General features: G+C 38.3%; 1 protein-coding gene across 1 annotated transcript; it reads right to left on the bottom strand.

Moving 5' to 3' along the window:
* Nucleotides 1-11,061: 11,061 nt before the first annotated feature.
* On the bottom strand, nucleotides 11,062-16,287 carry LOC107085029 (pentraxin fusion protein-like). Its single transcript, XM_015375152.1, has 3 exons — nucleotides 16,188-16,287; nucleotides 16,012-16,081; nucleotides 11,062-12,066 (listed from the first exon to the last, which is right to left on the bottom strand). Exons 1-3 carry the CDS (start codon nucleotides 16,188-16,190, stop codon nucleotides 11,456-11,458), a joined length of 684 nt encoding a protein of 227 aa, XP_015230638.1. The 5' UTR covers nucleotides 16,191-16,287; the 3' UTR covers nucleotides 11,062-11,455.
* Between the last annotated feature and the right edge of the window lie 283 nt (nucleotides 16,288-16,570).

Raw genomic sequence — 16,570 nt, 5'->3', positions numbered from 1 at the left:
GGAAGGCTGCTACCTGCATGCTTTCTTCTCTCCAGCTACTTTCCTTAATTTGGGTTGGTTCATACATAATGTCACAAAATTTTCACGTTCTTCTTGCACCAGTGAGGTACTTGTGCCTTGACAGGTCACTATGCTAAAGGAAATATGTTAGGAAGCATAAAGGCTCCTTTTCCTACCTTCTCTCTTACTGCCACCACTTCTTGGACAGCAGTTACCGTGGCAAATGATAATGGACATCTGCTTTTACTGAAGAGTCCTTACCAAACCCCTCCATTGTTTTTCCCCTTAGCATTTGTGATGTGTATTTTTGTGAAGCCCCTCACTATGTGATGAGTAGCTGAGTAATGTGTTGGTAAGATCATTGCTGATTTTCTTTTGTTTGAGACTGAAAGTTTAGTAGAGGTTCTTCATCACTTTCATTCAACCAGTTTTCACTTTAGTGATGAACTAGAGAGCTTAAAAAAATTATGTTAGAACTGTAAATATACAGTCATATGTTTATATTACTATTTTTTATGTATTTATTACTGTTTTCAAGGCTGCAGTTTAATAAATAAAATTGTTTAGAGCTGTTTTAAACTAAATTTATTTTTGTTTTCTCTCGTGTATACAAAAAGACAAAAAATAAATCTGTCTAAGTCTAAACATTGTGTTTTTCTTTTTATAGATGAGCAGGTGGTATTTTGTTTGTGGTTTTGGTCTTAGGACCATGTATTTTTAATGCGTGAAAACTTGCTAAGATAAATCTATGCCATATTAGTTTTATTTTAGCCTACAGCTGGTGCGTGTTAGATTTATTCTAAACTTTTGTGATTTTTACTTTCCTTATAGGGGTTTAAAAATTCAGCAAACTTTGATAAATATCTCTCCATCTCATTTACATCTATGTTGCAATGCTCCACTATGTAAGCATTACTTCAGCGCTCTTAGCAGAACACCGAGGAGCGGGAAGCAGGTGAAAGTGTCAGTGGCCGATGCTGCTCTGTTTGAGCATATAGTAGCGAGGGGTGCTGTGGCTCTGTGTGTTTTGGAGAAGGTTGCATCTCCTCTTCTTATGTCGCTTTGCGTTGCTGAGACGGAGAGGCTGATGTACAGTGGCAGCTCCCCCCTCGCAGCCACAGGCCTGCCTAGAGCCACTGCAGATGATAGTTTTAATTGCTTTCAATCTTTCAGGCTAGTCCCTGCCCAGTGGCACAGAGTGTTTGTCTGCATGCATGTGTGATATGGTGTGGGTGTGTGTGTGTGCCCACGTGGCATGTGTTTAAACTGAAATGTCTCTGAGTTGTGCACACATATGTGGTGTGTGTTTGATGAATGTGTCTCCCTGTTATGAGAGGGAAAATTAACAGAGAATTAAGGCCTTGCAGTGATACATCTGATGCACACTTCTCTGCAGAAAAGAAGCTGTTCATTAGATATCAGTCATCATGAATCCACGGACTATGACATGAATAACGTTGACGCTTAAATAGATCGCTATTTCCATAAAGGTTACACGTGTTTATAAATAATAAAGTTCAAGGTTTGCATTTAACATTAAGGGAAAAAAAACTCTCAGTCCTTAAAAGCATTTAAACACAGTGAACTACAAACCAGCTAATCAATAATTCACAATAGAAGTGGAAACGGCATAACAGCAGAGGGAGAACAGTCTAACATCAATGGGAGTTTTTTTACATCATATTTGTGTGTCCGTTTAAATCAAATAGGGCTTGTAGTTTTAGAGGACTAACTCTCATTTTGATTTGGAAATAAAAGGTACACAGTGCATAAGATTAAAATTGAAATAAGTAATTTTGCTCAAAATAAGTTATTTTTTTCTTGAATTGAGGAGATAAGTGAGACTCTGTGCCAAGAGGATTTACATTTAGAATAAGAAAAAGTAATTACATTGTCATATTTCAGGTACATGTTATTTAATTATCTTATTCTAAAAGTATAAAAATCTCATTTCATTGGCAAATCATCTTATTTACCAAGTCAAATTTAGGGGTAAATACACTTAATTAAAGAAATCTTTACATATTTCTGGATTGTTTTTACAGTGAGAGTATTTTGACATTCTGTAGTAAATATTGTAATGATCAAAATGCAACAATATGGCAACCCTGAAATGCCAAAAAAAAGAGAAAAATTACTACACCCTAAAACACTCAACCATGTAAAACTCTAACAGAATCAGATAGTTCTAATTAAAAAATTGTTAATTAGCAGTAAATGAAAAAGTAATATTTGTGAAAACAGCACATTTTCCCAATAATTTTATCCATTTTTTTTTGTTTTTTTTGGAGAGTTTTTTTTTTTTTTTTTTTTTTTTTTTAATTCGAGACTAAGAAATGAAATGTTTTAAATTACAATAGACATTTTTGTTAAGAATGCAGCTTTTATCAGCCAACATGCAGATTCCTAACTTGCCAATTTTTCTTATGTTTCTTAAAAGGAAAAAGGTTTAAAAATAATAATAATAATAAGTGTGGGGTAAATCCTTCTTATATAAACTTTGAGTAATTATCATGGAAAGAAATCACATTAAAACAAAGCTTAGCTGCTGTTTTTGATGCATTTGTTTGATGGTAAAATGAATCAGTAAAGTCAGGCCTGCCAGCCGCTGGAGAATGATCCCCTCATGAAGCCACAACATATCGTCAATTGATCTGTTATTCAGAAAAACATGCAATCCACTTTCGGGTGGTGGGGGGATTGGAGGGGTGATTGCTTGTTCAGCAAGTCTAACACTGCATGCTCACCCTCTCCCATCCACACACGCAGACACATTTGGCCTGGGGGTAAATTAAGCCCCAACATTCCCACAGAGGCTAATCTCCATCCATTTAGCAGGCTGTAATATTTAATCAGAAGGCCCTGGACCGTCTCCCAGCACCACAAGCTGTGGCGTGGGTCATATGTTCACAGGAAAGGCCAGCCCAGGGGCGACAGAGGGGAATTCACTGCTAAAAGCCACAGTGCATTCAACCACAGAGCCCCACGTGCTGCTTCTCTCCGCTATGCTGTGCTCCTCTAAGCCATGGAGTTAAGAGAACAGAAAGCTCTAAGGGGATGTGTTGATGGGATTTTATTTATTTTAAAGTGCTCTGGAAGCAATTGAAGTTTTTAAAATTACTCCCGCCCAGAGTGCCCTTCTTTTGAAGAACAGCAGAAAAAATGTGGAGGTCTATTCACACCTAGAGATTAACTCGTATCTAGAGAGTGATCTTAAAGAGGGCACAGCTCACAATTAAAGGTCTGTGTCACTATTTTCTGAAATCGGACTCTATATCTGAACTATATATGCATTTATCATTTTTAAAATCTCAACTTCTTGGACTGGATTATTGTGGTATAAATACTTTACTTAGATTTTCAGTAAAGGTAAAATAGAAAAGGTTTCCCTTATTTCTAAAATTGAAAAATTAATAAATGGAGAGAAATAGACATCCAGTGGGGGGTTTTCAGATCCTTTTCAGAAATTCAGAAATTCAGCTCAATAAATATATCCATAAATGAAACAGATGCTGAAAAAGAAAGAATTATGGTATAATAGCAAATGTATTGATGCTATTTCTGTTGCACACTTTTTTTTCTTTCATTTACTTCCTGTAATGATTATATGCTTAACGTGTTGGCTTAGAAATCTGTGTTTTCTATTATTTTATTGTTTTGGGACCAGAAAGAAAAGTTTCGCAAGCAGTGTATCTTAGTAAATTTGTTCCAAACTTTATCTTTAACACTCTACATTTTCATGCGAGTCCATTTAAACTTTATTTGGAAAATATGATTTTAAAACTGAAAACATATTTTTCGTATGCTGATCTTATTCAACATTTGACATTTTTCTTTGTCTTTTTTTAATATGATTTTTTGCGCTCTGTGTGAAAATTACTGTAACACAACTAATCAAAAAATTGGAGCATTTAAATGACAATTGCTCTTTTCTAAAACTGTCCGAAAACTCTTATTAAAGGTCTTCTCTATTGTTATTGTTGCTCTTATTCTGCCAACTCCCCACCTCATCGTTTTAAAGGGAATGTTTGTGACATAGGACATTCAGCACACTCAGATCTGGTGTTAGGTGTCCTGCCTGCAGGTATCTCGCCGGGCCCAGCCAACCTCTTTTACACTCACACCCAGAAAAGGTCAGGTCTGGCACCAGCAGAGTGAAAAGCTGCAGCTTAAAAGCATTATGGAAATCTGTTTTTACCAGTTCATCCCTGATTGTGCATCTGAACTTACTGCGTTGCACACTCGACCCCTCCTGCAATGAAGAATGCTGCCTCTGCTGTGATTTTGTGTTTGAGAAATGTGAACATTTGCGTTGCTAAACGGCCAGTGATAAAAGTGCCTTGTGAGTGGCCATTGTAACGCCTGCTCCCTGATTCGGGGTGACTCTAATGGGGAGCCCTGGTGAATTTTTCATGCAGCCCGGAGGGGGAGGAAGAGCAACCACACTGACATGTTACAACCTCTGAGAGGAAAGGAAGAAAGTGCATTATTGTGAAAACAAAATAAGATCTAGATACCCGTTTGCTTTCCTTATGCTGTCCTGAATGAATAAAAAAAAACAGTGAATGTTTTTTTTTTTGCAATGAGGATTTAGTAGAAACAATTCATTTGCAAAAAAATCTAAACTTGACTTAAAATTAATTTTTTTATTCATGTGCTTTTATGATACTGTACATGGCTTTTCAAGCTTGTTTTCTGTAATGTCTCTGATCATGATCAGGTTTAGATACCCGTTTGCTTTCCTTATGCTGTCCTGAATGAATAAAAAAACAATTAATGTTTTTATTTTTTTTTTTGCAATGAGGATTTAGTAGAAATAATTAATTTGCAAAAAATCTAAACTTGACTTAAAAATGATTTTTTTTATTCATGTGCTTTTATGATATATGACTTTTCAAGCTGGTTTTCTGTAATGTCTCTGATCATGCATTCGGCACTAACTCTTAAAAATCCACTATAGCTCATTTAAACAAAAGCAGGTTGAGTAATACTCAAAATCTCTCTTTAATGGGCTGAAATTTCTGCAAGAAAGATCTAAAAAAATTATCCATCTGTTCAATGCACACACGCCACTGCTCACTCAGATAGCTTGTAGCACTGTCTTGCATATGCAAATATGTTTTGCCTGGAAATCTATTAGAAGTTGCTCGAAGGAATCCAGAACGGTCCTCCTTCTGTCTCCCTCCTCCACTGCCTCGTGCGGGACTCCCTCTCGCAGTCCATCTCCTCTCGCGTGGAAAACATCTTCACCAGCTCCGCTCGCGTGGATACGCAGTCAGTCAGTGGGCACCGCCTCGCCCCAGACAGCTTACACCACCATGGGCCAATATGCAGATCTCATGGCGGCCCTGTCCGCGAGCAGAACAAGAAGGCCCTGCAACTGCTTGCTCAGTTGGATAATACATGCAACATAAGGACACAGGGAATAATTAACCGTTCTGTAGATTTTCTCCTTATGCTAACTACCTCAAATATTCAGTTTGGTGCAGAGAGACAAGGTTAAGGAAGTGACATTGTCAAAGAACATTTCATTTTCCCCTTGCATTTAGATTTAGATTTGGACTTTGACTAGGACTTCTTAGACATTAATATTGTCTTTTGTACTCTGCACTTTTCTTCATCCATTTATTTAGCTTCTTCATCATCTGTTTAAATCCAACTCCCTTTCCCCTGCTGATAAAAGGCTAGCCCCTCAGCATGACCCTGCCACCACTGTGTTTTACAGAACAAAATGACAGATTCAGGGAAACAGATGTTTATATATTTTTTCTCATCTAACCAGAGCATCTTCTTCCATATGTTTTGTTTTTTTCCATACATAGCTGGTGAAACAAAAACAGGACTTTTTACATCTTTTCCTTTAGTAGTGCATTTCCTCTTCTCACTTTTTATAGTATGAAGATCTCAGGTTTATTCTCCAAAATACTCCTGTATGTAGCTCAATTCATCTCCCTATCATCAATGACCAGTTTTCCCTGTTTTTAGAGACTAGTAATATCTCCACAGACTGATTCTGCTACTATATGGTTTGCTGTGAAGATTAAATCCTCAGGGTGATGTCCAGTGTTTTGAAAAAAATCAATTTCGTTCTACTAAATAATAATGTGCAAATTTGTGTCAGTCTATTACATAAAATCCTGATCTGAGATCTCTATGTGTTGTTGCAGCAAAATGTGAAAATAATTGAATTGGTATGAATTTTTGCAATATACTCTAAATTTATTTTAGCTTTAAAACAATAACTCTTATCTTATGGAAGAAAAACTCTCTCATTAGAATCTACCTTTTTTTGTACACTGAAGTTTAAAAGCAGAATTTTTTTAACATTGAACTTTAAAAACTGATTTTTTTTTTTACACCTTGAATTCCTTACACTGAATTTAAATCTGGTAAAACTGTGCCAGCGGAAAAAAAAAAAAAAAAACAGCTGCAAAAAATTAACCTGTAAAAAATTCAGCTTTAAAAAAATTCAACTGCAAAAAAACTTGCCTGCAAAAAATTCAACTGCAAATGTGTTGACCTTTTGGTGAACTAAAGCCAAAGCAATCAGCACTTGATGCAGTAGAGCAGCTTCTAGCCGATGAAATTAGCTCATTTGGTCACAACAGTCGGGCATAACTTTGTTCCCGGCTGAATGAAGCAGTTTTTCTTGTTAAATATATATGATTAAAAAAAGTCAGGTAGCTACTAATAGACAGAAATTAGAGTTTTTCATCTAATCAGATTGGGTGAAATAACTGAGCCAATCACCGGCAGTGCAGGACCCCTGTCTGCCCTGTCTCATTTTGTCAGAAAAAAAAAAGGAAATTTGCCACCGGCCGCTTCTTCGGGATTAGGAAGAAGCGGCCGGTGGCAAACTTCCTTTTTTTTTCTGACAAAATGAGCTAATTTCATTGGCTAGAAGCTGCTCGACTGGTTTGAGTTCACCAAAAGGTCAACACATTTGAAGTTGAATTTTTCTGCAGCTGAAATTTTTGCAGCTGAATCTTTTTTTTTTTTTCTGCAGCTAAATTTTCACAAGATAAAAATTCAATGTATGGAATTTAATGTGTAAGTCAGTGGCGCAGTGGGTAGCATTGCACCAAAGGGTTGTGGGTTCGATTCCATGCCCAGGGTCTTTCTGCATGGAGTTTGCATGTTCTCCCTGAGCATGTGTGGGTTCTCTCTGGGTACTCTGGCTTCCTACCACAGTTCAAAAATTGGATTCTTTAAATTCTACTTAGGTGTAAGTGTGTGTGTGAATGGTTGATTGTCTCCGTGTTCTCCTGCGATGGACTGGCGAGCTGTCCAGGGTGGACCCTGCCTCTTGCCTGTATAGAGAGCTGGAGATAGGCACCAGCAGCCCACGTTACCCCACTTGGGATTAAGCGTGTCAGAAAATGGATGGATGGATGTTTTAGTTCCATATTATCTGAATTTTAATTCCAAATAAAAACAGCAATTAATTCAAAAATTTTGCATGAATATATATATATATATATATATAAATGTATGAGGGATTATCACTGCTCTTGGGCAGAGACGCAAAAAGAGATGGAGAAGGTCTATGTGTGTCACTGTGAGCGCACCAGAGGGCTGAGAAGGCAGGGTTGGGCAGATGGTCCACAAAGGTGTTACCACACAGTGAGTGGGCACCACGATTGATGCATTGCAACATCCAAGAAGGTGGAACATTTGGCTGCTGACCCGCAGTCAGAACTCATTGGCCCTCCCTTCTCCTTATTTAGCTGCAGCGAGAGAGCCGACGGGTGATTTTGGTCGGAATAAACACACACTCTGAACAGCAGCACTTTCCCACCCTGAAGGAAAGCCTGTGCAGGCTGTGCGCTGGAAAAACTTCTTCCCTGTCTCTGCAAGGAGGTCACCATGTTGGTGCAGGCGGTGGAGGATGCGTGCACGGAGCCATGGAGACGAACAGAGTTAACACACAGGGTTACTGTTACACTTGAATGGAGAAGATCTGACCCTAAGCCTGTTCTGAGGGGCCTCTGTTACTGAAGCAACTCCATATGCCTGGATTTCTGCAAGTAATATGTAACACATGTGTCTCATGTTTGTTTGCCATGTCTGGTTAACCAATACTCAGGAGATATAAAAACAGAGAAGTTGACTTTTTGCTCTTCTGCATCAAAGGTAATTGGTAAACGGATCACTTCATCTCAACTTATAGATCTGAATTATGGATCATGCTCTGGTACAAAAAAATACTACTTCTTTTAATAATATTGTTGTTCAATTAATGATCAGACATAGTCTGCTGTATCCTAATTCATTGAAGAGGAACCTGGTGAAACTGAGTATTTAATCATTTGCTGGCAAAAAAGTAACCAGTTATTACAAAGGAGTCAAACTTTCTCTAAAACGTATTGAAAATGGGATGATTATTTAAAAAAATGTAAAAAAAAAAAACTTTTAGAGTTCAAAGACAAAATAATTTAATGACAGCCAGTTCTAGTTATGCACATGGGGATGTTTTATTTCAGGCCCAACAGCACTCTTACATCAGCTAAAACATAGAAAATTCATGAGTGAGTGTGATAACCAAAGGCAACATTACAGCAAGAGGGTTTAAAACAAGAAAATTGCTCTTTTGGCTCACGGTGAAGTTAAAACCATCAATGCTTCACAGCAGATTAAAGCTTTAATCATAATTATATTTATACTTTTTATATGGAGTGTTTTTCAGGATCTTTAAGCAAAACAAATCTATAATTTCAGCTGGATTATGTGTTATTATTAAGTATTTTTAGAATAAAACTGATTTTTTTTTATTTTGAATGGAATTTTTTTGTAATTAATTGTTGTTGTTCTATATTATATGTGTATTTACATACATAATGAACAAATTCATTACAGTTTATTTTACAGTATGCATGTTTTGAAGTTATCGCTGCCAGTTTCTGTTAATGAATGCATGTAGTTATTTTATGGAACCAAGCCCAGACTGCCCTCCTATGGATGCATCCGGCATGCCAGCCTCAGTAGCACATACAGATCCATTCAGTGATTAGACAAAATGTACTTTAAAAAGTAAAAAATTATGCCACTTTTAGGGTAATTATCTTATCTTTTTCCAAGCCAAGTCAATTTTCTTATAAGGCAATTTGAAAAAAAGGTATTATTATATTGACCTTATTAAACGTAGAAATAATATCCAAGTAAAAGCAACTAAAAATGCTACAGAGATAAGAAAAAAATGTAATGAAATTTGAAACTTATTCCAGGTCAAAAGACAAAGGCTTTAGAGGCGTCTCCAACAGCTGCTCAGCTGATCTGAGTGACTGTGAAGAGGAGCGCTTTATCAGAGGTAGGAGGGAAGAAAAACAAAACAAAACATGGAGCTTCAAAGAAAAGAACAAAATGTTTTCCTGAAAAAAATGGAGCAGTTTTATCGCTGTGAAGTTAATTTGTTTCCTGGGGGCCATCATTTTGATCCCTCAGACCACAGTTTACAAGCAATACAGATTTCAACTTCTAGAAAATGGTGCTGCTGATGCAGAAAAAAACCTTTTTAAGACAAAAGTTGTGTCTCTTAAGTAAATTATTTTCTCAACAGAGCTTTGACACATTTCTGCACCCTCTGAAAGCCACATCCTCATTTAAAGACCTTTATCTATTTTGTGTAGTCTCCATGAACATGCACCGATCATTCTTCGCATCATCCTCAGGGCGCTCCAATTGATGCACAGCTTTACCTCTTGTGATAAATAATGGATTTATGTATGTTATATAAATATGTGTATGAGATCAGATCCATGTTTTGGAAATAATAGAGTTTTAATTTTAAAAATCAAATAAAAAATCTTGGGAGAGAGAAAAAAAATCTGTCTAATCTAAACTTGGCAAAACAGCTGCTTGAAAACAGCCTCTGGTTTTAATAAACATGAATTTTCAGAGCATGCTCAGAAGGTTCATGTGGTCAAACATCTGCTAATTATCTAGTTTGCATAGAGGATTTCTGAGGGCAAAATTTCAAAGGTGCTGAAAGTTGCACATGTGCTTTGCTAACAAGAAATTTTCACAAGTTTTTTACCATCATTTAACCAAATATCTTTTGAATCTAAGAAAAAAATCATAAAAAATTGCATTATTTTTGGAGTTTGATATGTTTTATAACTTATTCTATTAAAATAGTCATTATATTTACCCACTTAAAGGAGAATTCCGGTTTTTAACACTTTTAGCCCATTTTCTGTAGTGTCCAGGATGAAATCGAATGATCGACACCAAAATTTTGACAATTGGTCCTGTCTCTGCTTTTTGGCTCATGCAGAATCCCCCCCTGGCTGCTTCAGAATGGCTTCCATTGTGCATGTCCGATAATGTCCTTAAAACAACCTTAAACGTTCTTTTTTTTAAATATGCTACTCACCGGGTCGTCAGCGCTGTTCAATGACGTTCCAAAAAAAGTTTCGTGAAGAAAAAACGTTCCTGTAGTGTTTTATTTAGCATTTTGTAAATCCCATTGATTTCTGTTGGAATAGTCAATATCCCTCCGCCACCGGAAATGGGGCCTGTTTACACTTAGTTGTAGTCTTTTCGCTTCACTCTGTGTACTCAGACGTGTGTAGGTGCTAACGTCTCTGTTAAACACTTTAAAAAACTCTGAAAATGGAATACAAAAGGTGGATTCTTGAGGAGGACATATTGGACTTTGAGTTTGACGGTAGAGGATACCATTTTGAACCGGAATATACTAAGGAGGAGTATATAGAGACATTGTCGCCAACTAGTGGTCTGGAGTGTGCAACGCTTCAGATTCGAACGGGAGGCGGAAGTTTATAAGCGGTTGTGATGTATCGGAAAAAATAGTTCTGGGATTTACAAAATGCTAAATAAAACAAGACAGGAACGGTTTTTCTTCACGAAACTTTTTTTGGAACGTCATTGAACAGCGCTGACGACCCGGTGAGTAGCATATTTTAAAAAAAGAACGTTTAAGGTTGTTTTAAGGACATTATCGGACATGCACAATGGAAGCCATTCTGAAGCAGCCAGGGGGGGATTCTGCATGAGCCAAAAAGCAGAGACAGGACCAATTGTCAAAATTTTGGTGTCGATCATTCGATTTCATCCTGGACACTACAGAAAATGGGCTAAAAGTGTTAAAAACCGGAATTCTCCTTTAAGAACTTTAATTGGGAATCAATGAGCAGAAAGTTCGATTAAAGTTTACAAATCTTTTATATTGTGTTGTTTGTTCTCAAAATTACCAAATCCATTTTGAGAATGTATTAGTGGGTCTCTGGTAGTAGTATTTGTGGATCTTGTATTGGGGTATTGTGCTGTAGCAAAGTATGAGGGCATTGAGTCAAGATGATGGAAGACAAACACAAGAAAAGAAGCATCACAAAAACAGAGTCTGGCAAGCTGTAAGGCTAAGAAAGACAAGAGCTACCAGTCCAGAACTCACTTCTACAGTTTGCCCTCTGTCTGATGGAACCACCTCATCGAGTCAGTCATCATCCACCACCAACACGTTCCCGCTCAGCTCATACTCAATGGTGGCCCAGTCGAAAATGTTTCCCTTGGGAACTTTATGCCCGTAGTGCCAGGCCTGGATCATGCTTCTAGAAAGAACAGAGTCCCACATGTTCACGTCAGTCATCTCCCCAACAAAGCTTTGGATGGCCTCCAGTCCTCCCAGGTGTCTGTCCGGGTCCTGGCCCAGCAGGACGGTACCCTTCGGACGAATGCTGTGACCTGGTTTGTACACCTGGTATGTGCTGCGCTTCCCTTCCAACCAGAATGCAGCAAGACCTGTGCGAGACTCCCAGGTGAGGCAGAGGCTGGTGCGGAAGGTGCCGAGCGGTGGCAGGTGAAAGAAGACGCCGTCGCCGCTCAGGTAGAAAGAGACACGGCCATCTTTTTCACGCCACACGTTGAGTTCATCGTAGTCGACTGTGCGATAGGCAAACAGGATGATCTGCCGCTCCTCCGGCAGTTCTGTGGCAACACGCATACAGAGCGTGAAGGCTCTGAGACTCATCTCCTTCTGGGGAATCAGGGCCACGAAGCTGAAGTCCGTCTCATAGGGGAAGACCAGGACTTTCTCACTCAGGCCCACTGGAGGTAAAGACACCAAAACATCTTTAAGTGTGTGAATTTACAAAATAACATAATTCAATCAAGTTCTCTGATGGTTTAGTAAACGAAATGCTTTCCTGGGAAGTAGGCTTTAAATTTAGATATCTTGCAAGGTGGATTTAAACCAATAACATTACTGAGAGCATTTTGTTCAACAAATATCAGAATTGTAACGGTACAAGAAAAGTATTTTTGTCATTCACATGTAATCGGACCAAAAGCAAAATAGAGATGCTAAAGTTTCCCTCATATTCAGACATACTATGAGTGTCATGGACCCTGCTAACATTGTTTCTTCTACGTGAGGCACCATTTCAGGTTAAGAATTTGTCTTGCCAAGCTGTTTATGGTGAGCCATAAAAACTGATTTGTGATCAGGCGTATCCGGTGGATCTTTGATTTAAAACAAGTGTGATAATCAAAGCCACATGGACGTCCACAGACTCCCCTACACTAGAATATGTGGGAGCCTTACAGCAATACACACCAAACCAATGCAAAACTGGCTGCAATGCTGTCCTCCAGAAGGTTGGAGGACTCTCCCACCTATGTTTTACTTAGCAGGAATGAGGTTTAGTGAGTGTAAAACAGAAAATTGGTTAAAACAAATACATTTAAATGCAGATCATGGCAAGGTTTTTGTGTATTTATTCCACCATTATGATATCCGGCATACTTTTAAGTTAATAGGGGGCTTTTTCCCAGTAGCTTTGGAATGCCTTTATTAATAAGCAATAGATATACCAACTGGTAAACACAACTAGAAACTTAATAACCGCCACCAACAATTTAAATAGTGTTTTATGTCCAGTTTGTACTTAGATGCTGGGAGAAGTGTTTTATTTTATCCAATATTTTATGTGACATTACATAAAAGTAAACCAAACTGCTTTGTTGTTACTGAATGTTTTCCAGACAAAATCATAAGGAAAATACTTGACGTGGTTTTGAGGCAAAGCAAGAGGTAAAAGTTGATTATACGGATGGCGAGTGATGCCAGAATGTAAGAATCATCTTTTCTACGTCACATACATTCAGTGGATTAAAACAGTTTGGAGAAATCCCATCATTAACGCCTGAAATGTATGAGTTTCTGGCAGAGTGTATATTTAAATCAAATAATCTATTGAATTGTGGTGACTTTAACCACCATGTCGACTGAACCTCCAAAAAGATGGCGATTATTTTTATTGCCTTTTGGATTCTCTGGATCTCAGTCCGTGCCCTATTTATGAGCTTGGACTCATTCTGGAGCTAGTTGTCTTTCATTGGCTCACTGTGGGAGCTAATGATGAGGCAGTTTATGTATCTGATAGACCAATATATATTTTACCATATTTGATTATTTTCTCCTCCGATTTAAACTTATAATTTCTTCACCAACACCTAAACATTCTACCTCTCATTGCTGTCATATCATTACCTCCACAACGACCAATGAATTTGCTGCAGCATTTTCAGCTTCTGCAATTTCCTCCAAACCTTGTTTGGTCGCTGTCATGGACCTCTAAAATTTTCTTTCATCTTTTCGATCCATAATTTCTCAGATTTTAGCCTGTTGCCCCTTTCATGCACAAAACTGCAAGATGTGCTTGTTTAGCCATGGCTCAATCACTCCTATCGTGCTTTGAAGCTACAGTGCAGACAAGCTAAGAGTAGATTGAAGACATATTACATGTGAACATATGGAGAGAATGTCTTGGGCAAGAAAGTTCTGGGTTTGATTCCTGGCCCAGGGTCTTTCTGCATGGAGTTTCCATGTTCTCCCTGTGTCCACACATGTTCTCTCCAGGTACACCGGCTTCCTTCCACAATCTAAAAACACGATTGTTGGGTTAATTGACTTCTCTAAAATTGTCCTTCTGTGTAAGAGTGTGTTTCTGCATGGTCTTTGTGTGTGTCTCTGTTACTCTGCGACAGACTGGCTACCTGTCCAGGTTGTACATGCCTCTCACCCTTAGACTGAGGGAGATAGCCACCGGCCCCACCGCGACCCTGACAAGGAATAACCAGGAGAAAATGGATGCATGGAGAGAATGTGTTGCTTCTTACCAATAAGCTGTAAAGGAAGCAAAGTCCAAATATCTATCTAACGTTTACCCCCCATATTCCGCTTCATCCAGGGTGGGTAGGTGGGGCAACTGTCTTAGCAGAGACTCCGATACTATCCTCTCCACACACACATCTCCTCCACCTCTGCTTTGGGAATCTTGATGAGATGCTCCCAAGCCAGCCGAGAGACGTAGTCCCTCCATCCTGTCCTGGGTCGTCCCCTGGGCCTCCTGCTGGTGGGACATGCCTGGAACACCTCCTGAGGGAGGGATCCAGGGGGCATCCGAAAAATATGTTGATGTGGGAGAGAAGCAGCCCCTCCTGTTGCTGCAGGATGGGCACTGTCCCTCCTGCCTTTAAGCATGCTATGGTTAAGCCACTTCTGAACATGCAATCTTGAACCATACATTTGTTTAAATTTTCCTCAAATTCTACCTTTTTTGTCTAAGGTTATGGAAAAATGTGTCCTGTCACAGCTACAAGATTACGTCTTGCTGCATGAAACTGTTGAAAAGTTTAATTCAGGCTTCAGATCCCGTCACAGCACACAGTGTGCATTTCCTAAGGTCCATAATGATACCCTGAACAGCGTTGGTACAAATAATTCAGTTGTGCTTGTGATGTTTGACTTTAAAGCTACCTTTGATAGTGTAGTCCAGGTAATTCCTGTTTCACTTCTGGAACGCATCTGGCACGTCTAGGCCAGAGTTCTGGGTGTTTGCCTCATATCTAAGCAATAAATTTATCATCTTTAAACAAAAGGTTCCTGTTCATTTATATGCTGATGATGTACAAATCTACATACCAATGAAAGAGAATAATAAAAATAGTTCTTTTTTTTTCTGCAAAACTGTTTGTTTGACATCAAGTTTGTCTCAATATTTTCACATAAATGAAGGAAAAACTGAGTAGATTCAGTTTAATTCAAAGCAGTCTTGTCAACCTCCAAGCTCGTGTTCCAGTTCCCCATATTTTACTTCAGCTGTAAGAACCAAGGGTGTGAAGATTGAAAAACAGGTAAACTCAGTAGTCAGAGTTGGCTTTTTTCAGCTTAAAAGTCTAAACATTTTTTTCCCTGGTTGACCTGAAAACGAGAATGCATGCATTCATTAGTTCAAGGATGCTCTGTTTGCAGGAATTAGCCACTCTATTCCTGATAAGGTTCAAAGTGGTCCAAAATGCAGCTGCTTGGTTTCCCTCAAATACTCCCAAACTCACTTCTAACTATTTTCTCTTTCCTCTGGCTTCCAGTTTTCTTTTGCATAGACTTTAAAGTCCTGCTGTCTTCATGTAAGGTTTAAAATCATATTGTTCCAGGATACTTGTCTGAACTTTTAACTGTTCACCACCTTGTCATAAGAGCTCATAACCCTACATTTCCCCAGGACTAGCTGCAAAATCATTATTTTGCTATCTTTGTTCCCAAGTTGTGAAACAGTTTATTACTAGAGCTACAATCCATTACTGATAGAGGAGTCTTTAAATCAGAGTTAAAAACCCATCTGCTCAGACTGTCCTTTCACTCCTGCTTTTTTTTAGTTTATATTGTGGTTTTATTTTTCTATATAGCTTTTAAAGGTGTTGTTGATTGTACTATTGTGCATTTTTTTAGTCTTTATCTCTTTTAGCTTATTTATGCCTAACATTTCCATATTTTATCGATTTTGGTCATGAAAACTTGCTTTTATATTAACTTGTAAAGGGATTTGTGCACCATATGCATTGTTGGAAAGTGCTATAAAAAATAAACTTTGATAGACTACGATTGATTGTTTCACCAGTAGAATCTTTTTTTGTAGGATTTATTAGTCGTTAAGTTGATGCCTCTTGCTTATGGAACCACTCTAGCAATAACAATTTCAAAACGTTTACCTTGTGTGGCTAAGGAAGGAGTCAAAGGGAAAGCAAGGAGAGCTGTCACCATCGTCACTGTGTTGAAACTCTGCAAACACACACAGGTTGTCTAGATTAGATAAAAGCTCTAATCGCTGAACAAATTTCTATGAATGGCTGCCAAATTTGCTTAAGAAAACAATAAATACAATTACCATTTTGAAGCAGTTTGCCTTTTTCTGCAGCAGCTCAGTCGGTCGAACTCATCAGCTGTAACAACCCAGTCCGCTTCTCCCCCTGGCACAGAACATTATGTCACCTCCTGAAGAGACGCTCGGACAATAGGCTCGGTATGTCAGGCCTGATGATGGTCAGTTCATGTGACAGAGCCTCGCATCATTTTATAGACACACGCCACATGAAGGATGAGGGATTTCAGATATAACAGTTTTTAAATAGAATTTCTGCTTTAGTGTATGGGGTTCATGAAGGACTTTTGGCCAATATACACATATAAGAATTTAGCTCAGAAGAGGAAAATATCTGTAACTTCATACCAGTCGGTATCAGGTTGATAAGTTTGTTGCTTTACAACGTT

Source organism: Cyprinodon variegatus, unplaced genomic scaffold, assembly GCF_000732505.1.
Source record: "Cyprinodon variegatus isolate N-32 unplaced genomic scaffold, C_variegatus-1.0 Scaffold113, whole genome shotgun sequence".
Classification (NCBI taxonomy): Eukaryota; Metazoa; Chordata; class Actinopteri; order Cyprinodontiformes; family Cyprinodontidae; genus Cyprinodon; species Cyprinodon variegatus.
This window is presented reverse-complemented; position numbering and strand designations above follow the sequence as displayed.

Coding starts and splice junctions, on each gene's coding strand:
- LOC107085029 (XM_015375152.1), bottom strand. Junction 12,067..16,011: donor TCCTTCCTTAGCCACACAAG/GTAAACGTTTTG, acceptor CTTTACCTCCAG/TGGGCCTGAGTGAGAAAGTC.